Genomic DNA, 25,298 nt, shown 5'->3' with positions numbered 1-25,298 from the left:
CCACTTGTTTGTATGTGGTCAATGCGTTCCCACTGTATTCTGTTTGGAAATGAAATCTCTGATGTTACTAGCATGTTCAACTTTGTGTATATTTAACATTAGACTGCGGAGATGTGACTTCTCTGCTGTTGTTGCAGGGCGGGCGGACAGTGAGGCGTGGGGGCTCCGGGTGGTGGGAACTGTCCTCCTGGTTCATGTGCAGCGGCGGAACAAAGAGGGCGCGGACTCGCTCCTGGAGACGGTGCGGTTGCTATGATGGAGCCGGCTCAGGCCCAGCTGAGGGTGTTGGAGCTGTACAGTGGTATCGGGGGCATGCACTACGCTTTGAAAGGTATAGTAGCGAAGAAGGAAAACCCAGACAAAAAACCATGTTGCAAGGCAGCCCCAACAGCGGAGCTCGAAAAGCACAAGGGCAAAGCAAATAACAACCACAGAAATTGCTGGAGAAACTCAGCAGGTCTGGCAGCTTCTGTGGAGAGAAGAAAGCAGAGTTACATTTTTGGCTTTAATGTCTCTCCACAGATGCTGCCAGACCTGCTGAGTTTCTCCAGCAATTTCTGTGTTGTTTCAGAATACTAGCATCCACAGTTCTTTGTTTTATTTTAGGGCAAAACTCCAAACAAACATGATTATTAGTCCACTTGCTTGTCTGTTTCCACCCGCCCTCCAGATTGGGGTTAGAATGGAATCCCTAGAGTAGGGAACCGGCCATTGGGCTCAACAAGTCCACACCAACTCTCTGAAGAGCATCCCACCCCTTACCCTATAATGTAACCTTGCCTTTCCCATAGCAAATCCACCTAACCTATACATCCCTGGACACTATGGGCAATTCCCCACGGCCAATCAACCTAACCTGCACATTTTTCGACTGTGGGAGAAAACCTACACAGACACTGGGAGAATGTACAAGCTCCACACTGACAGTTGCCTAAGGGTGGAATTGAACTTGGGTCTCTGGTGGTGTGAGGTAATTGTGCTAAGCATTGAGCCACCATGAAGGTTTTTCATGTTCAATCTGTGAAAAGTGTGACAGTGTTGTTTGTATGCCTTTGAGGATAGTGACAAGATCTTGAAGGAAAGAAAAGCATTGGAATACCAGAAGAATGAACTTGTTCTACAACACTTACTTGTAATTCACACAAAGAAAGTGCTGTTGAAGATTCATGATACACTAAAATAGATCATCAAGGCCACTTTTGGTACAGTTTCATGGAGTTCAGGCAAAACTGGAATCAATGGGAATAACATGAAAAACCTTCCAATGGTCGAGTCATACCTGGCACATAGAAAGATGATTGTGATTGGCAAAGGTCAGTCTCTCAGCTCAAGGGCTTTTGTGCAGGAGGTTCTTAGAGGAGTAACCTTGGCTCAATGGTTTTCAACTGTTTTATCACCATCCCTCCATCTTAAAGTCAGAAGTGGAGATGTTCACCGTGTGATATTCAGCACTATTCACGACTCCTCTTTCTGAAGCCATCTGTACACAAATGCAGCAAGATCTGGACAATATCCAGGCTTGGGCTCACAGTGGCTGGTAACATACATGCCTCACATGCTAAACAACAGCAATTTCCAAGAAAAGAGAATATAAACAACCTCTTGACATTCAATGGTATCACCAACACTGGTGTTTGCTATTGACCAAACCGGAACTAAACGCTTCATATCAATACTGTGACAACAAGAGCAGGTCAGAGGTTAGGAATTTTACAGCAAATAACTCTCTTGTGTCCCCAAAGTCTGTCCACCACCCAAAAGTCATAAGTAAAGAGTGTGATGGAAAATTCCCTACTTGCCTGGATTAGTGCAGCTTCAACAAGACTGTGGAAGCTTGATATCATGCAAGACAAAACAGCTCACATATGTGGCACTAGATCCATAAGTGTCCACTCCACCACCAAAGCTCGATAACAACTGTGTGCACCATCTACAAGATGCACTGCAGAAATCCACTAAAGGTCCTCCACCTGAAAGGACAAGAGCAGTAGGTACATGGGACCACTACCACCTGCAAGTTCCCCTCCAAGCCACTCACCATTCTGACTTGGAAATATATTGTCAGTCCTTCAGTGTGGTTCAAGAAAGCAACTCACCACCACCTCCAGGGAAACTCGGGATGGATAATAAATGTCCAGCCACATTCTGAGGATGAATGAAAAAGTATCATCTGTTGATAACGTAGAAAGGCGTAAAAAACAGACGTTAAAATGTTTACCCACAGTGGAAACATCAGTAGAAATGCAACTGTGCTACATTTGTATTTACATAAAGGAATTGTCACAATACAAAAATTGGTACAACAAAGAATATTACATCAAGCCCTTCGGCCCACCAAGACTGTGTTAACACGTGACACCTTTCCAAACTAAATACCTTGTACCTCTGCAGAGCCTGTAACCATCCATTCCCTGCTTATTCATGGATCACAGTGCCTTTTAAACATTGCTATTGTAACAGATTCTACCATCTCCTCTGGCAGCGCATTCCAGGCACTTAACACCATTGTGAAAAAAAAACTTGCCTCTCACATCTTATCTAAACTTTTACCTTTCTACCTTAAACCTGTATCCCCTAGTAATTGACATTTCTCCTCGGGGAAAAAAAACTGATTATTCATTCTTTCCATGCCTCTCATTATTTTGTAAACGTATTTCAGGTCACATCTCAAGTGAAATCAAAGTGAGTTTGTCCTAACAGTCCATCCTCAGTGCATATCACTTGAGTTTTAAATTTCACCAGCTGCTGGTGTACCATTTCTCCAACCATTAGTCTGGACCTCTGGATTATTAGTCTAGTGATAATATCACTACCCCTATCCTACACCCCCAGTTACCCCCTCCCCTAAAAGATCACATGGTTTGGTTCAATTGATTGACTTACAAGGGCAGTTAGGAATCAGCAATATTTTGTGCACCTCAAGTCACATGTAGATCAGACAAGGTAAGTATAATTTTTCAATGTTTTAGAGCTGCACCCATCCAAGCAAATGGGGAGTATTTCATCATACTCCTGATTTGTGTCTTGATGGTAACAAGGAATTTGGGACTTAGGGAACCGTGAGTTTCAGAATTCCTATTCTCTGATCTGCTCTTATAGCTATTTATGTAGATGGCTAATTGTTTTAAGCGTTAGGTCAATGGTAATCTCAGTATTTTTGATAGTGGAGATTCAGTACTGATATTACCATTGAAAGTCATGATGTGAGGGTTAGAATCTCTCTTTCTTGTTGAGATAATAAAAGTTACTTGCTACTTGAATATTATCCAGGTTCTGCTGCCTTTTAAATGTTGCAATTGTACTAGCCTCCACCACTTCCTCTAGCAGCTCATTCCATACACGTACCACCCTCTGTGTGAAAATGTTCCACCTCAAGCCTCTTTTATATCTTTCCCCTCTCACCCTAAACCTATGTCCTAAGTTCTGGACTCCCCCACCTTAGAGAAGAGACTGTCTATTTATCCTATCCATGCCCCTCATAATTTTATAAACCTCTAAGTTGCTGATCTTTGAGGGGCCTATTCTCTCCCTAGTTACTCTTTTGTCCTTAATGTATTTGTAAAAACCCTTCAGATTCTCCTTAATTCTATTTACCAAAGCTATCTCATGTCCCTTTTTTACCCTCCTGATTTCCCTCTTAGGTATATTCCTTCTAGCTTTATACTCTTCTAAGGATTCATTCGATCTGTCTTGTCTGTACCTGACATATGTTTCCTTCTTTTTCTTAACCAAACACTCAATGTCTTTCTTCATCCAGCATTCCCTATACCTACCAGCCTTTCCTTTTACCTGAACAGGAATATACTGTCTCTGGACTCTCATTATCTCAATTCTGAAGGTTTCCCATTTTCCAGCCATCCCTTTACCTGCGAACATCTTCCCCCAATCAGCTTTTGAAAGTTCTGGCCCAATGTTGTCAAAAGTAGCCTTCCTCCAATTTAGAACTTCATCTTTTAGATCTGGTCTATCCCTTTCCATTACTATTTTAAAACAAATTGGATTATGGTCGCTGGCCCCCAAGTGCTCCCCCACTGACACCTCCGTCAACTGCCCTAAATGTTCAGACTTGATCTAATAAACAGGACTAACTGGTTTAAATAATTGAATGGTCTACACATACTTTTATGCTCCAATTAAACATTATCATTGAAAGTAGGCTGCCAACCAATAGCTTATCTATAATGAAGGAAAGTTTTCAGTTTCAGAGTTCAGATTATTGATTGTCTTCTTTATGTGGGGACAAACTCCAAAAGTCCTCAAATGAGAATTTGTTAGTTCATGAAGTCCATAAAGGGTGAGACTGAAAATTTATAACGAGAAACAAGGAAATGGCTGAGAGTTTGAACAGGTATCTTGAAGCTATCTTTACAGCAGAAGATGCAAAAAATGTCCAAGGAAGGTTGTAAATGAAAGGGGAGAAGGGAGCTGTAACTGTCAGTAATCATGGCAGTTAGGAAGGCAAATGCAGTGTGAACAATCATTTCAGGGGGAAGGAATACAAGGGCTGGGAAGTACTGCTGAGCTCTTCTTACACTGCATTTGGAATAGTGTGAACAGTTTTGAATCCTGTATATAACGTTGGCCTTTGAAGAGTTCCAGAGGAGGTTTACTAGAATAATTGCAGGGATGAAGGGTTTGTCACATGAGCATTTGATTTGATGGCATTTAGAAGGATAAGGGGGTATCTAATTGAAACTTACAGAATACTGTGAGGCCTGAATACAGAAGATGTTTCCACCAGTAGGAGATACAAGGACCCAACAACCTAAGAGCAAAGGGATGACTCCTCAGAACTGTGATGAGGAGAAATTTCTTCAACTCAAAGACTGTGGAGGCCAAGCCATTAAGTGTTGTTTTTTAAACAGAGTTGGATAGGTTCTTGATTAGTAAGAGGATCAAGGGTTATTGGGAAAAGAAAGGTGTTGAGAAATATATTACCTCAGATCAAATGGTGGAGCAGACTTAAAATGGTGTAATTCTGCTTGTATATCTTATGGTCTTATCACTTAGAGAGAAAGTACTAGGAAAACCACTGGGACTAAATGCTGACAAGTCTGATGGTGAGAAGACTTTTATTCTAAGATCTTAAAATAAGGTTCTTAGAAATAGAAGAGGGATGTGGGCTTTGTTGGCTATACTGACAGTTTTGATGATTTCCAGTCGACATGGAGAAGATGCTGGTGAGCTGTTTTTTGAACTGTTAGAACCCAGGGGGTGTAAAACACCCACAATGCTCTTAGGGATGCAGTTGTAAGTTATTGTCTTAGTAACAGTGCAGAGTAGAAACATTGTTCTAAGTCTATATGTTGTGCGCCTTTGACAGAAACTTGTGGTGATGCCATTATTCTTCTAGGTGGTAGAGGTCATGGGTTCAGAAGGTGCTGTCGTAGGAGTTTTAGAGAGTTACTGCAGTGCACCTTGTAGATTGACAGCATTGTGTACTATGTGCGTTGACAGTGCAGCAAGTGAATGTGAAGGTGGTAGTTGAACTGCTACTCAAGTGGGCAGATTTGTCATGGATGATGCCAAGCTTCTTGTGTGTTGTTGGAGCTGCATCCATCCAAGAAAGTGAAGAGTATTCCATCACCCTTCTAATTTGTGACTGGTAGATAGTGAATGGACACTAAGGTGACCTCAATTATTCTCCACAGAATTTCAAGCAATGACAGTTTTTATATAGCTGATCTAGTTCAGTTTCCAGTCAAAGGTAATCCTCATGATGCTGATAGTGGGGCATTCAGCAATGGTAATGCCATTGTAGATTAAGGGGAGATGGTCATTGTTTGGCACATGTATGGTGCAAATTTTACTTGCCACTTATCAGCCCAAGTCAGGATGTTCTCCACATTGTACTACATATAGACATGGATACTTCAATATTTCAGTGGTCATTAATGGTGCTGAGTATTGTGCAATAATCAGTAAGACTATAAAAAATAGGAACAGGCGAAAGTTATTCAGCCACCATGCCTCCTCTGCCATTCAGTAGGATATGGTTAATTCAGTATTCCTCATGTTCAGTTTCCGGCCTTTTCCCAGCAACTCTTGATTTCCCTATTAAGAATCAATCGCTCACCCTTAAATGTATACAAAGACTGGCTCCCACAGCTCTCGGTGGCAAGGAGTTCCAAAGACACTCAACCCTTTGAGAGAAGAAATTTCTTCTTATCTCAGTCTTAAAGATGGACAAAGTTAAAAATCACACAACACCAGGTTATAGTCCAACAGGTTTAATTGGAAGCACTAGCTTTCGGAGTGCTGTTTCTTCATCTGGTGATTGTGCTCGGAGAAGCGCTCTGAAAGCTACTGCTTCCAATTAAACTGTTGGACTATAACCTGGTGTTGTGTAATTTTTAACTTTGTATACCCCAGTTCAACACCAGCATCTCCAAATTAAAAATGAACACCCTTTTATTCTGAGATTATGCTGTCTGGTCCTAGACCCTTCCATGAGGAGAAACATCTCAACATTTACCCTATCAAGTCACTTATGATTCTTGTATGCTTCAATTAGATCACCTCTCATTTTTCTAAACTCCAGTGAGTAGAATCTCAATTTGTTTAACTTTGGAAACATCCCAAGTTTTGACTTCACGATGGAGGGAAGGTCATTAATGAGCTAGCTGAAGATGTTTGGGCCTAGGATACCACTTGGGGAACTCCTATAGTGATGTCTTGGCATGAGATGATTAAACTCCAAAAACAGTAACTACCTTTCTTTGTGGCTGCAGAAATGTTGATGCGTCGGTTCTGAACTCACAAAATTCTAGGAATTTTAGAAAGGTGAGCAAATTGGAGAACTTCAGTTGAAGCGCATCTGTTCCAAAATTGAGGGAGATGGAAATTATAAGTGAGTTAACCTAACATCTGTCAGAGGAAAATTCTCAAGTTCATTATTAAAGATGTTGTACCAAGGTGTTTATTGCATTATAATACAGTCAGGCTGAATTAGCATGGTTATTATGAATGGAAAATTGTTTGACAAATTAATTACAGTTATTTGAGAATGGAGCAAGGCTAAATGTAGTGTATTGTGGATTTGCAAAGGCATTTATTGAGGTGCCAGATGAAAGGTAAAAATCACACAACACCAGGTTATAGTCCAGCAGGTTTAATTGGAAGCACTAGCTTTTGGAGTGCCACTCCTTCATCAGGTGGTGTTTGGAGCACTGTTCCTTTATCAGGACAAGCACCTGATGAAGGAGCAGCACTCCGAAAGCTAGTGCTTCCAATTAAACCCGGTGGACTATAACTGGTGTTGTGATTTTCAAGTTTGTACACTCCAGTCCAACACCGGCATCTCCACATGTAAGGTTACTACAGAAGAAAAAGGTTTGTGGTATTTGGGTCTATATACAAACTTGGATAGAGAAATGGCCATTGCAAACAAAAATAGATAGTCTGGATAAATGGATTATTTTCAGATTGTCAATCTATAACTTAGTGGAGTGCCACAGGCACCAGTGCTAGATCTCAATTGCTTACAACTTGTACTGATGATTTGGGTGAAGAGACTGAGTGTACTGTAGCCAAGGTATACTAATGATACAGAGATTGGAAATCAGGGTCTGAGGAAGTTACAAAGAGTTTGCAAGGTGATATAGAAAGGTTAAGAGAGTAGGCAAAATTTTGGTAACTGGAGTATAATATTGCAAAAAAGAGAGGTTGTCCACTTTGATAGCAAGAATAAAAGAGTAGAATATTTAAGTGGAGAGAAACTGCTGCATGTTGTGGTACAAATGAATCTGGATGTGTTTGCACTTAAATCACAAATGTTTAGTGTGCAGATACAACAAGTAATTAGGAAGATAAATGGAACTTTGGCCTTTGTACAAGGGTCATAGAGCCTAAATGTAAGGAAGTCTTGATCTATCTGAACAGAACATTGAAGAGAGGAAGGCATAAGATGAGGCGCTCCTCCTCCAGCCGTCGTGTAGTTGTGTTCTGCCGGTGGAGGAGTCCAAGGACCTGCATGTCCTCGGTGGAGTGGGAGGGGGAGTTAAAGTGTTGAGCCACGGGGTGATTGGGTTGGTTGGTTCGGGCGGCCCAGAGGTGTTCTCTGAAGCGTTCCGCAAGTAAGCGGCCTGTCTCACCAATATAGAGGAGGCCACATCGGGTGCAGCGGATGCAATAGATGATGTGTGTGGAGGTACAGGTGAACTTGTGGCGGATATGGAAGGATCCCTTGGGGCCTTGGAGGGAAGTGAGTGTGGAGGTGTGGGCGCAAGTTTTACATTTCCTGCGGTTGCAGGGGAAGGTGCCGGGGGTGGAGGTTGGGTTGGTGGGGGGTGTGGATCTGACAAGGGAGTCACGAAGGGAGTGGTCCTTGCGGAACGCTGATAGGGGAGGGGAGGGAAATATATCCTTGGTGGTGGGGTCCGTTTGGAGGTGGCGGAAATGGCGGCGGATAATACGTTGTATGCGCAGGTTGGTGGGGTGGTAGGTGAGAACCAGTGGGGTTCTGTCTTGGTGGCGGTTGGAGGAGCGGGGCTCAAGGGCGGAGGAGCGGGAAGTGGAGGAGATGCGGTGGAGGGCATCGTCGATCACGTCTGGGGGGAATCTGCGGTCCTTGAAGAAGGAGGCCATCTGGGTTGTGCGGTGTTGGAATTGATGAAGGGCTTATGCTCGAAACGTCGAATTCTCTATTCCTGAGATGCTGCCTAACCTGCTGTGCTTTGACCAGCAACACATTTGCAGAACATTGAAGAGACCACACCTAGAGGACTTTGTACAGTTTTGGTCCTCTTACTTAAGGACAGAGGTACTTGTATCAGAAGCAATTCTGAGAAGTTTACTAGGCTGTGAACTTTGAAGTGTACTGTTGTAATGTATGCAACACTACATTTTATTTGCACACATCAAGGTTCCATAAACAGCAGTGAGATATGCAACCTGATAATCTGTTTTAGTGATGTTGATTGAGACATTGGGAAAAGCTGTTTTTTTTATTGGGTAGTGATCTAAGATCTTTAATGTCCCTTATGAAAGGACAAGTCTAGTTTAGTACCTCATCAAAAGATTGCACTTCCAACTCCACAGCCATGATCACTGCACTCGAGTGTCAGTCTTAAGTGTGGCCAAGGTTCTATCCTTTTCTAACGTGACTCCACTTTCTTCTAACTTAAGTAAAGTGTTGATCCAGAAGGTACCTATGCGGACTTAAATTTGGAATGCTCCATGTGCAGTTATAGCTCAGAGGTATACTGGTACATAGGACTAAGGAGCAAGAGTAGGCCATTTTGTTTTTTAAGCTTCTCTATCATTTAATAAGATCCTAGCTGATCTGGTTGTGATCTCAACACCACTTTTCTGTTTACCTCCCATTACCTTCGGTCCTTAATCAAAAATCTATCTAACCCAGCTCCAATGTCAACTGGGAAGAGAATTCCACATTCTGAGCACTTTCTGATCTCCACTTTAAAAGGGAGACTTCATTCTGAAACTGTGTTTCCTAGTTCTGGAATCCCTACAAGAAGAAACATCCTCCTGATGTCACAATTGAGTTTCCTCGGGATCATATATATTTCAATAAGAAAATTCCTTATTCTTCTGAACTCCGATGAGTGAATGGCCAAATGCTCAACTTTTTTCATAATATAAGCCCTTCATCCCAGGAAATCGCTAGTGAACCTTCTCTGAATTACTTCTAATGAACTGTTATATTTTTCAAATAAGAAGACAAAACTATTTTCAGTACTCCAAATGTGGTCTCACCAAGGTTGTACACAGCTGCAGTTATAGAGTCATAGAGATTACAGCACGGAAACAGACCCTTCGGTCCAACTTGTCCATGTCCACCAGATATCCCAATCCAATCTAGTCCTACCTGCCAGCACCAAGCCCATATCCCTCCAAACCCTTCCTATTCATATACATATCCGGATGTTTAAATGCTGCAATCGTACTAGCCTTCACCAGTTCCTCTGGCAGCTCATCCCAACATACCACCTTCTGCGTGAAAATGTTGCTCCTCAGGTCTTTTTTACATCTTTCTCCTCTCACCCTAAACCTATGCCCTCTAGTTCTAAATTCCCCCACCCCAGGGTAAAAACTTGTCTATTTATCCTCTCCCTGCCCCTCACGATTTTATAAACCTCTATAAAGTCACCTCTCAGCTTCCAGTGCTCCAGGGAAAACAGCCGTAGCCTATTCAACCTCTCCATATAGCTCAAAACCTCCAACCCTGGCAACATCATTGTAAATCTTTTTTGAACCCTTGCAAATTTCCCAACATCTTTCCGATTGGAAGGAGACCAGAACTTCATGCAATATTCCAACAGTGGCCTAAATAATGTCCTGTATAGCCACAACATGACTTCCCAACTCCTGTACTCAATGCCAATAAAGGAAAGCATACCAAACGCCTTCTTCACTATCCTATCTATCTGCGACTCCACCTTCAAGGAGCTATGAACCTGCATATCAAGGTCTCTTTTTTTCAGCAACACTCCCTAGGACCTTACCATTAAGTGTATAAGTCCTCCTAAAATTTGCTTTCCCTGAAGTGCAGCACCTCACATTATCTACATTAAACTCCATCTGCCACTTCTCAGCCCATTGGCCTGTCTGATCTGAAAGGTTAAAGTACCTTTGTTTTACTCTCTCATCCCCATTTAATAAACAGCAATGTTCCATTTAGCTTCTGAATCACTTGCTGTACTAGCAAACTAACATCTTATGATTTGTGTACCAGGACACTGGATCTCTTCGTACCACAAAATTCTGCATTTTCTCTCCACTTAAATCGTATATTGTTTCCCTACCAAAGTGGACAAAATCACACACTCGTACGTTATATTCCATCATGCATTTTTTTTAATCGTTTCCATCAAGGCGATACTGATGAAGTGGCTTTTAGGTATTCAAGTACACTGCACTTACAAGTTCTCTTTTATCCACTTACTTCTTCAAGCGCTCCAATACATTTATAAAATGTGACTTTTCCTTCTCAGATCCAGATTGACTCTACCCAGTTACACTATGGTTATCAATAACTTGTTTAATAATGGATTTTAGCAAATATCCTATTTGGTAAATATTTGGTGAACTTAGCTATAGTTTCCTGCTAGAAAAACTAAAGATCTGTGAGCACCTGTGGAGAGAAAAACCAAGTTAACATTTCAAGACTGATTTGATTCTTTTTTGGGAAACCAAACAGTCATGTGTTCGCTCAGGATTGGTGAAGTTTTGGATAATCTTGATTTATGGTTGAACATTAACTTTACACAGTTGCCTTTTCACTGGCATTGTTTTTTTTTGAGATGGAGAGAGACAAACAGACAGACAATATCTTTGCAGTTATCAATTGGTATTGCTTTCTTGCGCCTTTGTTGCTCAAAGGCTGCTGTTGATGTGCATCTCTTTTGTAGATTCTGATATCTGTTTTTCAAGGTGGATAATTGTAGGCTATCTTTCATTTTTCATTATGAGAATTTATCATGCAAGTGCAAGTAGCACAATAGATGTAAATTCTGTTTAAGAAGGGCTACAGGGATAATCCAGGAAATTATGAGTCGGTCATCCTTCCATCAGTGATAGGAAAATTATTGGAGAAGGTTCTTCAGGACAAGATTTATGTGCATTTGGAGAAGAATGGACTTATTAGGAATGGTCAACGTGGCTTTATGCAGAGGAAGTCTTCTCTCACAAACCTGATTGAGGTTTTTGAAAAAGTGACAGAGATGATTGAGGATGGGGCATTGGATGTTGTTTACTTGGACTTTACTAAAGCATTTAACAAGTTCCCTCACAATAGGCTTGTCCTAACGATTAAATCTTATGGGATCAGAGCGCGTTAGCTGGTTGAATACAAAATTGGCTTAGCGAGACAAATCAAAAAAATAGTTATGCAAGGGTGTTTTTCTGATTTGGAAGTCTGTGACTAGTGGTGTTCAGCAAGGATCAATGCTGGGACCTCTGTTGCTTGTAATTTATATTAATTATTTGGTTGAGAATGTAGGTAGCTTGATTAGTATGTTTGCAGATGCAATGAAATTTAGTGGAGTGGGAGACAGTGAGGAAGGTTGTCAAAGGATACAGCAGGATATAGTTCAGGGGGAACATTGGGTGGAGAAATAGCAGATGGAGTTTAATCTGAGCAAACGTAACATAAAGCATTTTGGGATGTTAAACGCAAGAGGAAAGTAGATAATAAATGGTTAAACCATGAGGATCATTAATATGCAAAGGGATTTTGGAATGCAATTCCATAGTTCCCTGAATGTAGCAACGCAAGTGGATAAGGTTGTAAAGAAGGCATATAGCATGCTTGAGTGTAAAAATTGGCAAGTCATTGCAGCTGGATGAAACTTTAGTTAAGGAGGAGAAAGTGAGAACTGCAGATGCTGGAGACCAGAGTTGAAAAATGTGGTGCTGGAAAAATACAGCAGGTCAGGCAGCATCCGAGGAGCAAGATGCCATGTTTGGAGTATCGTGTGCAGTTCTGGCCATCACATTAGAGGAAGGGCATGAATGCTTTCGAGGGAATACAAAAGGGGTTTACCAGGATGTTGCTTGGTTGAAGTATATTAGCTATACGAGGAGGTTGGACAAACTGGGACTGTTTTCCCTTGAGCTTTGGAATCGAGGCGTGACATGAGAGAAGTATATCAGATTATGAGAAGTACAGTTAGGATGGATAATTAGAATTTCTTTCCCCAGAATGAATTGTCAAAAACTAGGGGGCATAAGGTTTAAAATGAGAGGAAGAAATTTAAGGGAGTTTTTTGAGAGGGTTGTAGATGCTGTCATGGGAAATAGTAGAAGCAGATAAATATCAACATTTAAGTTGTATTTAGGTAGACAAATGAAAAGGCAGGGAGTAGAGGGATATGGTCCATGTGTATGCAGATGCGATTAATTTAGAATGGCATCATGGTCGGCATGAACATGCTGGGCTGAAGGGCCTAATCCTGTCGTGTCCTATACTTGTTTTGTGTTCCAAGTTCGTAATAAATGAGTAGCCAGAGTGTCAAAATAAGCAGTCTTCGACTGAAAGTTGAGATGAATAATTTCTTCTCCTATAAGGTATTTATTCTTTGGAATTATCTTCTGCAGAGAGCAGGTGGTTAGGCATTGAATATTTTCAACGCTGGACTTTCGAATTTTTGATCAGCGATTATGGGGTGGGGGGCTCAGTCAGGATACAAATGGGGTTAAGTCTATGATGAATCAGCTATGATCTTATTGAATGTCTGAATTAGTTCAATGGACGAACTGGCTTTCTCCTACAATATTTTTAAATGATTTTAAACTAACACATTTCTGTACAAGCCATGATTTGTTCATTCTTTATTAGTCCCCATGCATTCTTTTATATACTAATTTGTTATTCTGCAATCACAGAAAACTTGCCCTAATTAATTAAGCTCTACAAGTTTTTATTCATACTTTCCCCGGTCCATCAGATTTACTCTGGGTATCAATATCCAAAGGCAGTCCCAACAATGGGATGTACCTAAGTGTTCTTTATTGAAGTAAGATTACTTATATAGGTTGTTGTGGTATAAAGCGTGTTTTGTTACTGAAAATTCACGATAACGCGACTAACAAATTGGGGAACTTTCTAAAGCATAAACTTTTAAAGCACGTATTGTTTATAACACTATTCCAGCCCCATTCATTTAAGTGGTAATGCTATTATGCAATTTTCTAATAACATGGAGTTGTATAAGAACGGAACTACTGCATTATAACAGAAATGACTGTATATCATTTACGATCCTAAGTGACCCAGCTATAGTGAAGGAACGGTGATATATTTCCAAGTCAAGATGATGAGTGCCTTGGAGAGCAACTTGCAGGTGGTGGTGTATCGATGTATTTGCTGCCCTTGTCCTTCAGGACTGAAGTGGTTGTGGGTTTGCAATGTGTATGTTTAAGAAGCTTTGGATTTCTATAGTCCATCTTCTAGATGGTACATACTGCTGCTACTAAGCTTGGGTGGATGTGGTACCAATCAAGTGGGTAGCTTGGTCCTGGATGATGTCAAATTTCTTGTGTTGCTGGAGTGGCATCATCCATGCAAATTGAGAGTATTCCATCTTCTTGGCTGAGCCTTTGCTAATGATCGACAGACTTTCACAAGTCAGTAGATTACTTACTCTTGCAGGATTCCTAGACTTTGACCTGCTCTTATAGCCACTGTATTTGTATGGCTAGTCCAGTCCAGTTTTTGTTCTGTTCCGGGCTGGTGATACTGGGGTATTCAGAGTTGCTACCTGCTCTCCTAGTTATTTTTCCTTTCTGAATACTGTTTGATGATGAGGTACTACTTTTTTGTGTGTAGAAATTGGTATTGCTGGCAATATGCTACTGATATAAACTAAAATATTAAAAAAAACATATTACATATATTTAGTCAATATACAAACTTTGACTTACTTTAATTACTGTATATATTTATGTTTTCTGTTAATGAATTGCAGATCTGAATCAGCCGATTTTCACTGGTCAACTGATAATGAGTAATTCAGAGTAAACTGCAAGAGTTTTAAGATTGAATGTCTAAAACAGTGAATCATACTCACTACATCAGACCACAGATATTTCTGTTTGACTTGAAAGGACTTATGTTTGCACATAAGGCAGCAGTAAAATTTATTGATGAGTATGAAATTTAAGTAATGCAGTTTTATTCAGGTTATAATGGTATTATTAAATATTTAATAATACCATTATAACCTGAATGTTTAATAATAGCCCAATTTTGAAAATCCTGCATCACAAGTGGAATTTGGAAAGATTATTGCAGTCATCGATGCCATTAGAAAATTACTCCATTGATTGAGAGAGATATGTGTATGCACACATGCAACCCATTTTGCCTGCTCAGTTTGAGTGATAGATTTTTTTAATGTATGCATTACTTCAGTCTAGGAGCAAACTGCTATTAAGTCTAGATGATTCAACATTAATAATATCCTTAGAAATCTCAGAATGAGTAAGCGTGGGTTGCTGGGTTTGATTTCTGTAGTGCCATCCTCGTCAACACAAGCTCCAACAAAATCTCCATGTTGTCTTGACCTGTCATCTTCATTCTATATCGTATTCGATCTTACTCACCTACACTCACTTGTTGCAACAGCCTACTGTATGTCTGTCTGGTCTGTTCCTTGTTCCACTATCACAGCCTTCTACCCTAAAATAGTCATTGTCACTGAAACCTATTTTCCTGCCACTTCTCTTCCTAGCATAACAAGCTTCCTTAAAATCTATCTTAGTCATACTTTGGTCATTTCTTGCAAATATGATCTTAAAGTCAGTTCTTCCTTTTTTGGTTGTGTGTTGGGATCTTTGCTGTGATAAAATGATAATATGTGCACATGATGTTGTGATGAAACACTGGAAATTACCCATTCAACTTAAATGATGATACAGCCAAGCAATTTAGAAGATTGTGAAGACCACTTTTACTTTTTGGACTCTGGGCTTTAAAATGGAAACAATACTGCTTTAAACCGAGGCGTTATCAAAAAAAGATGTGGCAGTTCACCAACACTGAGTGTTGAATCTACAATGTGGTCTTATACAAGCAGAGGGGGAGAAGGCTAGACACCTCATTTGTAACTTTATATTTTTATGGGAATTTCATAATATGTGTAGGGTTAAGTTTTGTGTAATTATATGTTAGTAAATTTGTGTTTCTTTTCTGCCATTAATCAAAAGTACGGAACATGCTCGAGTAAAACTCAATCTCATGTAAAAATCAACCTCCTGTTTTTGGCCAAAAAATCTGGAATTTTCCATGTATCTCATGTGAAAGTCAACCATAGTTCTTCACAGATAAGAGATCAACATTTGTGAGTCAAGGTATTATCTTGTACATAAATGTTGCAATGAGGAAATGGTTTTTTTTCATGGTATTTTGTGATTTGATGTCCAATTCTCCACACCAAGGAAGATAGTGAGGAAAGAGATCAATCTGAGGCTGGTATAGTTGAGAACCGAAGTGAGTCAGTCAGGGCAGGCAGGGACAAGGTAGGACTTATAAATTGAACTGCATTTATTTCAATGCAAGGGGCCTAACAGGGAAGGCAGATGAACTCAGGGCATGGTTAGGAACGTGGGACTGGGATATCATAGCAATTACGGAAACATGGCTCAGGGATGGGCAGGACTGGCAGCTTAATAATCTAGGATACAAATGCTCAGGAAGGATAGAAAGGGAGGCAAGAGAAGAGGGGGAGTGGCATTTTTGATAAGGGATAGTATTACAGCTTTACTGAGGGAGGATATTCCCGGAAATACATTCAGGGAAGTTATTTGGGTGGAACTGAGAAATTGGGATTGTATTATAGACCCCCTCATAGTCAGAGGGAAATTGAGAAACAAACTTGTAAGGAGATCTCAGCTATCTGTAAGAATAATAGGGTGGTAATGGTAGGGGATTTTAACTTTCCAAACATAGACTGGGATTGCCATAGTGTTAAAGGTTTAGATGGAGAAGAATTTCTTAAGTATGTACAAGGCAATTTTCTAATTCAGTATGTGGATGTATCTACTAGAGAAGGTGCAAAACTTGACCTACTCTTGAGAAATAAGGCAGGACAAGTGACTGAGGTGTCAGTGGGGGAGCACTTTGGGACCAGTTACCATAATTCTATTCATTTTAAAATAGTGTTGGTAAAGGATAGACCCGATCTAAAAGTTGAAGTTCTAAATTGGAGAACTGCCAATTTTGACAATATTAGGCAAGGACTTTCAAAAGCTGATTGGGGGCAGATGTTCGCAGATAAAGGGATGGTTAGAAAATGTGAAGCCCTCAGAAATGAGATAACAAGAGTCCAGAGAAAGTATATTCCTGTCAGGGTGAAAGGGAAGGCTGTTAGGTATCGGGACTGCTGGATGACGAAAGAAATTGAAGGTTTGGTTAAGAAAAAGAAAGAAGCATATGTCAGGTATAGACAGGATAGATTGAGTGAATCCTTAGAGTATAAAGGAAGTAGGAGAATAATTAAGAGGGAAATCAGAAGGGCAAAATGGGGACATGAGATAGCTTTGGCAAATAGAATTAAGGAGAATCCAAAGGGGTTTTACAAATACATTAAGGACAAAAGGGTAACTAGGGAGAGAATAGGGTCCCCCAAAGATCAGCAAGGCCGACTTTATGTGGAGCTACAGAAGATACTAAATGAATATTTTGCATCAGTATTTACTGTGGAAAAGGATATGGAAGATATAGACTATAGGGAAATAGATGGTGACATCTTGCAAAATGTCCATTTACAGAGGAGGAAGAGCTGGATGTCTTGAAACCGGTAAAGGCGGATAAATCCCCAGGACCTGATCAGGTGTACCCGGGAACTCTGTGGGAAACTAGAGAAGTGATTGCTGGGCCTCTTGCTGAGATATTTGTATCATCGATAGTCACAGGTGAGGTGCTGGAAGACTGGAGATTGGCTAACGTGGTGCCACTGTTTAAGAAGGGCGGTAAAGACAAGCCAGGTAACTATAGACCGGTGAGCCTGATCTCAGTGGTGGGCAAGTTGTTGGAGGGAAACCTGAGGGACAGGAAGTACATGTATTTGGAAAGGCAAGGACTGATTAGGGATAGTCATCATGGCTTTGTGCATGAGAAATAATGTCTCTCAAAATTGATTGAGTTGTTTGAAGAAGTAACAAAGAAGATTGATGAGGGCAGAGCAGTAGATGTGCTCTATATCTACTTCAGTAAGGTGTTCGACAAGGTTCTCCATGGGAGACTGATTAGCAAGGTTAGATCTCATAGAATACAGGGAGAACTTGCCATTTGGATACAGAACTGGCTGAAAAGTAGAAGACAGAGGGTGGTGGTGGAGGGTTGTTTTTCAGACTGGAGGCCTGTGACCAGTGGAGTTCCACAAGGATCAGTGCTGGGTCCTCTACTTTTTGTCATTTACATAAATGATTTGGATGCGAGCATAAGAGGTGCAGTTGGTAAGTTTGCAGATGACACCAAAATTGGAGGTGTAATGGACAGCAAAGAGGGTTACCTCAGATTACAATAGGATCTTGACCAGATGGGTCAATGAACTGAGAAGTACAGATGGAGTTTAATTCAGATAAATGCGATGTGTTGCATTTTGGGAAAGCAAATCTTAGCAGGACTTCTACACTTAATGGTAAGATCCTAGGGAATGTTGCTGAACAAAGAGACCTTGGAGTGCAGGTTCATAGCTCCTTGAAAGTGGAGTCGCAGGTAGATAGGATAGTGAAGAAGGCGTTTGGTATGCTTTCCTTTATTGGTCAGAGTATTGAATATAGGAGTTGGGAGGTCATGTTGCGGCTGTACAGGACATTGGTTAGGCCACTATTGGAATATTGCGTGCAATTCTGGTCTCCTTCCTATCGAAAAGATATTGTGAAACTTGAAAGGGTTCAGAAAAGATTTACAAGCATGTTGCTAGGATCGGAGGATTTGAGCTATAGGGAGAGGCTGAACAGGCTGGGGCTGTTTCCCTGGGGCGTTGGAGGCGGAGGGGTGACCTTATAGAGGTTTACAAAATTATGAGGGACATGGATAGGATAAATAGACAAAGTATTTTCCCTAGGGTCGGGGAGTCCAGAACTAGAGGGCATAGGTTTAGGATGAGGGGGGAAAGATATAAAAGAGACCTAAGGGGCACCTTTTTCATGCAGAGGGTGGTGCGTGTATGGAATGAGCTGCCAGAGGAAGTGGTGGAGGCTGGTACAATTGCAACATTTAAGAGGCATTTGGATAGGTATATGAATAGGAAGGGTTTGAAGAGATATGGGCCGGGTGCTGGCAGGTGAGACTTGGGATATCTGGTTGGCATGGACGGGTTGGACCGAAGGGCCTGTTTCCATGCTATACATCTCTATTACTTTATGACTCTAAGTGTTGTATGGTTAGCAATCCAGGCAACAGTTTTGTTCTGCTGGCAAGGCAAGCAGTTTGAATATCAGCTAATTAATTTAAACCAAGCACTTAGAGATGAAAATCAATTCAATTTAAATCCGATCATTTTGGCAGCATAGGACCAATCCTATTATAAGAAATTTATATGTCAGCAAGGGTATAAAAGAAGAGAAATTTGAAAATCGAGGTGAGACCAAGTGCAGTTGCTATCTGATATAATTAATAACCATCTGCTCTGAAGAGAAAGTTACTGGATCTCTCAGAATTCTGTAAGTTCTCAGAGTTACCATCATCTAACTAAAGATACAATGGCACTCTTAATATTCCTGATACAAGAATTCAAAGGAGAAAGGTGTTCTTGACTGAAGATCTGTGGAGAAGACACAGATTAGTGTAATCTCAATGGACTAAGTTGTAATTTTTAAAAATTATTTTGGTTTATATAAGTGGGACTTGTATTTATTGGAACAGCGTATCATTAGAATTTTGTCTTATTTGAGAACAGTTAGTAGTTAAAGGGGAATTGTTCGGTTTGTTAATGGTTTAGTTAATTTGTTCACTGTTCGAGTTAGGTAAATAAATTATCACGTGTTCATTATAGAGTGAGTGAAAAGGAGTTCATTTCATTCAACCACTCCTTTACAACTGCTTGAGGGTGAGATGCAGGTTATACCACTTCTTTTAGCAGATTGTAAGGCAAGCCTACAACTAGATTTCAAGGCGAGCCTCTCTCTGTGTTTCAGATTTAGCTAGTAGAGCGGAGTGTCAACTTCTGCTTTATAACACAAGGTTCATGAGAAGGCATGACTTAGTACTTCGGCAGAGAACTAAGATTACACAAAACCTGCCTGCTGAACTAGAAGGTAAGATGTTAAAGTTTCACTAGTTTGTAATCAGAAATCAGCAGAAGGGAGGCTACAAATTATCATGCATTGGAAACGTGGATGAAACGCTTATTTATCTTGGCATGCCAGAGAATCGAACTGTGAACCAAAAAGGAGATAAAAGTGGTATTGGTGCGAACCATTGGCCATGAGAAAAGTAGGTTTACTAGTTTTTTCTAGTATGGCTGATGGCACTAAGTTAAAACTGATGGCTGTTTTTAAGAGAAAAACTTTGCTAAAGGAGTAATTTTCAAAAGGAATTGTCTTCTATATACATCCACAAGGCTGGATGGATGAAGGTGGAGGTAAATAATGGATAAAAGAATTTTCAAAATTACAATCTGGTGGACTACGCAAGGAAAAGAGTTTGTCTGGGACCAGTGAAGATCACATCTAGTGAAGAATGTTGGTGATAACATCTGATCACAACACTGACGTAACTGTAATTCCCGGCAGACTTACTAGTGTTTTGCAACCAATAGATGTTGATATCAATAAGCCATTTAAGGACATGTTGAAATGAAGTGGAATAACTAGTAGAGTGATGGAGAAAAAAACATACACGAAAGGAAGCAGTATGCAAGCTCCATCACTGCCACTTAGGTTTTAATGGAACGTTAATTCATGGAAGAAAGTAAAAACTGACACTATTTTGAAATCATTGAAGAAATATAGAATGTCGGATGTGTTGTACAGTACAGAAAATGATTATCTATGGGATGACATAGATGAAGAAGAAGGAGCAGATGATGTGCTACCTCTAACCACTGACAGTAAAGATGAAGAGGGTCCATACGATGAGGTCATTCATCCTGATGATTATGAAGTTTTATTTGATGCTGAAGATGTTGAACAGTGATTTTGCCAGATTTTAATGAACTTTTGTTTTTGACATATCTAAGTTAAGATTTACCATGTAATTGTGATTTAAAGCCATATTATATTTCAACTTCACTTTTTGTATGTATAAATAAAAGCTTACTAATTCATTTTTGTTTATTTTGTCTTTATCCAGTAATTACCATAATTCATTGTTTAGGGTGTAGGTTTGCTCGCTGAGCTGTAGGTTTGATATCCAGACGTTTCATTACCTGGCTAGGTAACATCATCAGTGGCGACCTCCAAGTGAAGCAAAGCTGTTGTCTCCTGTTTTCTATTTATATCTTTCTCCTGGATGGGGTTCCTGGGGTTTGTAGTGATGTCGCCACAAACCCCAGGAACTCCATCCAGGAGAAAAATATAAATAGAAAGCAGGAGACAACAGCTTCGCTTCACTTGGAGGTTGCCACTGATGATATTACCTAGCCAGGTAATGAAACGTCTGGATATCAAACCTACAGCTCAGCTAGCAAACCTACACCCTAAGCCTCAACCTGAGCTACAAACCTTCACAAACCTTGCATAATTCATTGTGTTTTCTTTCTTTATTTGTTTAGAGATCAATTGGGCTTCTGCTATTGATATGGTATTTTGGGCTGTAGCATGAATTTCAGCCCCTCAAAAGTAGAATCCATGTAATAGTTCACCCCATAAATTTTTTAAAAAAGTCTTAAAAACTTGACTTTTATATAAGTATATATGATAATCTGTTTGCAATAAACAGCTGTTTTCTTGTGATAGAGAAACGTGATGAGTGTTTTCTTTTAACCAAGGTTGATCAGTCAGGTCAATATTTTCACATTTGTGACAACTCTGGGGAAAATGGACTTGATTTCAGTGCACTATGCCAATGAGTCATGACAAGGTTGACTAATAAAGTGTAAAATTTCCAGACAACTGTGTCCCAGACCTCATCTAGGAAATGACTTTTACCCATTGTGTCCACAAAATCCTCTTTGAAAATTCTAAATCCAGCATTGCATAAACTATACTTTCCCGTATTTTAAATTATTTTCCTTCCAGTATGGGCAAATTTGGAAATAAGAAAAAACTGGGACTATTTCTCTTTCATGCTCGTTGGATCCACCAAAGTGCTTTAATGTCTCTATTTGGATTGAATCCATTGGCCAGGAGTGCAGAAGCCAAATTGCATATTGTAAAGGTCCAATCACAAGAATGTGATAAAATAAATCTGATTAGTCTGGTATTGGCATTGATTTGAGTGAAGACTGTTATTAAAAATATGATGTGGAGGTGCCAGATTGGGGTGGACAGGGTCAGAAGTCACATGTCACCAGGTTATAGGCCAACAGATTTATTTTAAATCACAAACTTTGCGAACGTTGCTCCTTCGCCAGGTGAAGTGAAAAAGGAGCAATGTTCCGAAAGCTTGTGATTTCAAATAAACCTGTTGGATTATAAACTGGTGTCATGTGATTTTTGACACTAAAAATGAGGCGAATACTCCACTGTTTCAAATAATAGCAAGGAATCTGGCATATTTTTAGATTTACAGATGGACTATAGTTTAAAATAGTTGAAAATGTGTTGCTGGAAAAGCGCAGCAGGTCAGGCAGCATCCAAGGAACAGGAGATTCGACGTTTCGGGCATAAGCCCTTCTTCCTGAAGAAGGGCTTATGCCCGAAACGTCGAATTCTCCTGTTCCTTGGATGCTGCCTGACCTGCTGCGCTTTTCCAGCAACACATTTTCAGCTCTGATCTCCAGCATCTGCAGACCTCATTTTCTCCTATAGTTTAAAATATCAGAATATTGGTATCCTTGTGAATGTAACACTATCTTTGTATTGTATCTAGGTGTCCATTTATACCTACCTGTCCTCCCTACATTCCAAATGTGAGTACATCCTGTCTCTCTGTATCTTGTCCAAAAGCTTGCCCACCAAAGATTATCAGGCTCATCGACCTGTAATTACTTGTATTATCTCTATTTCCCTTCTTAAACAAAGGAGTAGGAATCGACCATTCATTCTCCTCGAGCCTACTTCATTATATAATAAGGTCATGGCCGATTGTGGCCTATTTCCTCTTTACTATTTGCCTTCAATATGCTTTGGCTCTCATCTTGATCAAAGATGTGCCTAATTTAGAGTTGAATGCATTAAATGATACAGACTCCTTTGCTGTCTGGGAAATTAATTCCACAGGTGAGCAATACTGAGCAAAAAGGGATTGATTAAGAAAGGTAAAATAGAATGTGAGTGTAAGCCAGCAAGGAACATTAAAAACTGACTGGAAAAGTTTTTATAGGTATGTGAAAAGAAAGAGATTAAAGACAAATCTTCCAGTTATATAAAGGGGAATTAATAACATAGAACAAAGAAATGGCTGACCAAGTAAATGCATACTTTGGTTTGGTGTTCACAAAGGAGGACACAAATAACATACCAGAAAGCTAGCTGGGAGAGAAGGCTGTGAGGAGGTTGTAGAAATGCTTCTGGGTGATTTAGACAAGCTGAGTAAGTTGCCAACTGCAGGGCAGATACAGTATAAAATGAATAAATGTGAGGTAATCCATTTTAGTGGCAAAAAGAGGAATGCAGATTATGATTTGAATGCCTATAAATTGGAAGCAAGGATATGCAATGAGCCCTGGGTGACCTTGTACACCAGCCACTGAGATAACCATATAGGTGCAGCAAGCAGAGAAGAAGGCAGATGATGTGTTGGCCTTCACAACGAGACAATTTAAGTATAGGAGCAGGCATGTCTTGCTGTAATTATGTAGCGTTCTCATGACAGCACACTTGGAATATTGTGTGTAGTTTGATCTCTATCTGAGGAAGGATATTCTTGCTGGAGAGGAAGTACAGTAAGATTCATCAGACTGATTCCTGGGATGGTGGGACTGCCACACAAGGCGGGGTTGAATCAGTTAGGATTGTATTTGGTGGAGTTCGGGACAATTGGGATGGTGAACCTCATATTTGACATCAGTCTTTTTTTAACTAATCATCATCGAATCCCTACAGTGTAGAAACAGACCCTTAGCCCAACAATTCCATGCTGACCTTTCAAAGAGTATCCCGCCCAAACCCATTCCCCTACCCTATTACTCTAGTCAGAACCCTGACTAATGCACCTAACCTACACATCCCTGAATAGTAAGGGCAATTTAGCATGGCCAATTCACCTGATCTGCACATCTTTGGATTGAGGGAGGAAACCGGAGTACCTAGAGGAAACCCACGTAGACATGGAGAGAATGTGTAAACTCCACACAGTGAGTCACCTGAGGCTGGAATTGAACCGGGGTCCCTGGTGCTGTGAGGCAGCCGTGCTAACCACTGAGCAACCATGCCACTGCCAATTAATGATGTTGCAAGGGCTAAGAAATACAGGCGTTTTCAATATATTGCTAATTTTTTTAAAAATGGGCAGTAATACCAGATGAAACTCATGTTCACTATCAATTTCAGTAATCTCAGTGCACGCACTGGCTTCCATTCCTAGTCAGTGGATATACCATCAAAACATTTTTTCATTTAAAAAAATCTAATTCAATCTGATGCCATCTGCATGCTCCTGAAATTGTTACCCAAGTCCTGAACTTGACCGGTTCCATTTCTTGCAAAGCTGACTTGCTCCACTGCACATTATGTTTCCTATGTTATGAAATTCTGAAAGTTACATTCCTAACCATAAGCAGGAACTGGCCTTTAAATGCATACTATGAATTTATTATCACAGATCATCCAACAGCCTTGTGAAAGAAAAGCTGAAATTAATAAACCGTTAAAGGAATGTTCAAGAATATATAGATATACAGTTAACCGCAAACTTAATAATGTTGCAATGCCAAGTGATCTCCCCATGTAATATGTTATTTTTAGTTCATTCAGAGTGTGGGCATCGCTGGTTCGGCCAGCACTTGTTGCCCATTCCTAATTGCCCAGAGGACAGTTCAGAGTCAAGCACAGTGCTATGGGTCTGGAGTCACATGAAGGCCAGACCATGTAAATGTGCTGTCATTTAATGATGTTGAGAAACAAGAAATGAAAATGTTACTTAGTCCGGTAATTCTGCTAAAATTATTTATTTGCTTTTGGAGAAATGATAGTTGTTCTAAGCCTAGCAAAATTTCAGTACAATTCATTAAATCTCTTTGTTACAGAAAGTTGCGCAAATGCAAACGTTGTTGCTGCGGTTGACATCAATACCATTGCCAATGAAGTTTACAAGCACAATTTTCCTAACACCTATCTCTGTCCCAAGACAATTGAAGTAAGTTATGACCATCTATTTTGTTAATTTTTACATGTTTGTTTTTATGTCATTTATGAAAAATAAGGTCATTTCATAAATGTTTGCCTTTTTCTAAATGTTTTTATTTGATCCCCCTGCTATAATTAATTCAGAGCATTTAGAATTTTTAGTTGAGTGTAGCTTTCTATAGCCCTTCTTTCTGGGCACAAACAATCCGGCATACTCAATAACATTAGTAAAACTGAAACACATCCTTTACATTAAACTTTTTATTTTGCATGCAGATTCTTCACGTATAGGCAAATTATATGAATTTGCAAAGATTAAGAGTAAGTGGGTCTTTTTCAGGATGGCAGGATGTCACAAGTGGTGTGCCACAGGGGTCAGTGCTGGAACCTCAGCTCAATATAATTTATATGAATATTTGGATGAAGAGATCGAAGGTATGGTA

The 25,298-nt window shown here is 40.1% G+C and overlaps 1 protein-coding gene across 5 annotated transcripts in view; it reads left to right on the top strand.

Moving 5' to 3' along the window:
- The first annotated feature begins 214 nt into the window (after positions 1 to 214).
- The window catches only part of trdmt1 (tRNA aspartic acid methyltransferase 1), a 76,145-nt gene continuing 51,061 nt past the window's right edge, over positions 215 to 25,298 (top strand). For 2 of the 5 annotated variants that reach the window (XM_060825562.1, XM_060825561.1), the window contains exons 1-2: positions 215 to 331; positions 24,756 to 24,865. In XM_060825562.1, the coding sequence (XP_060681545.1) occupies positions 253 to 331; positions 24,756 to 24,865 (189 nt within the window). In that variant the 5' untranslated portion in view covers positions 215 to 252. Of the gene's footprint in view, positions 332 to 19,838; positions 20,546 to 22,438; positions 22,479 to 24,755; positions 24,866 to 25,212; positions 25,291 to 25,298 lie in introns of those variants that run through there. The other 3 variants (XM_060825565.1, XM_060825566.1, XM_060825564.1) reach the window with 3 other exon arrangements.

Source organism: Hemiscyllium ocellatum, chromosome 5 (genome assembly GCF_020745735.1).
Source record: "Hemiscyllium ocellatum isolate sHemOce1 chromosome 5, sHemOce1.pat.X.cur, whole genome shotgun sequence".
Classification (NCBI taxonomy): domain Eukaryota; kingdom Metazoa; phylum Chordata; class Chondrichthyes; order Orectolobiformes; family Hemiscylliidae; genus Hemiscyllium; species Hemiscyllium ocellatum.
This window is presented reverse-complemented; position numbering and strand designations above follow the sequence as displayed.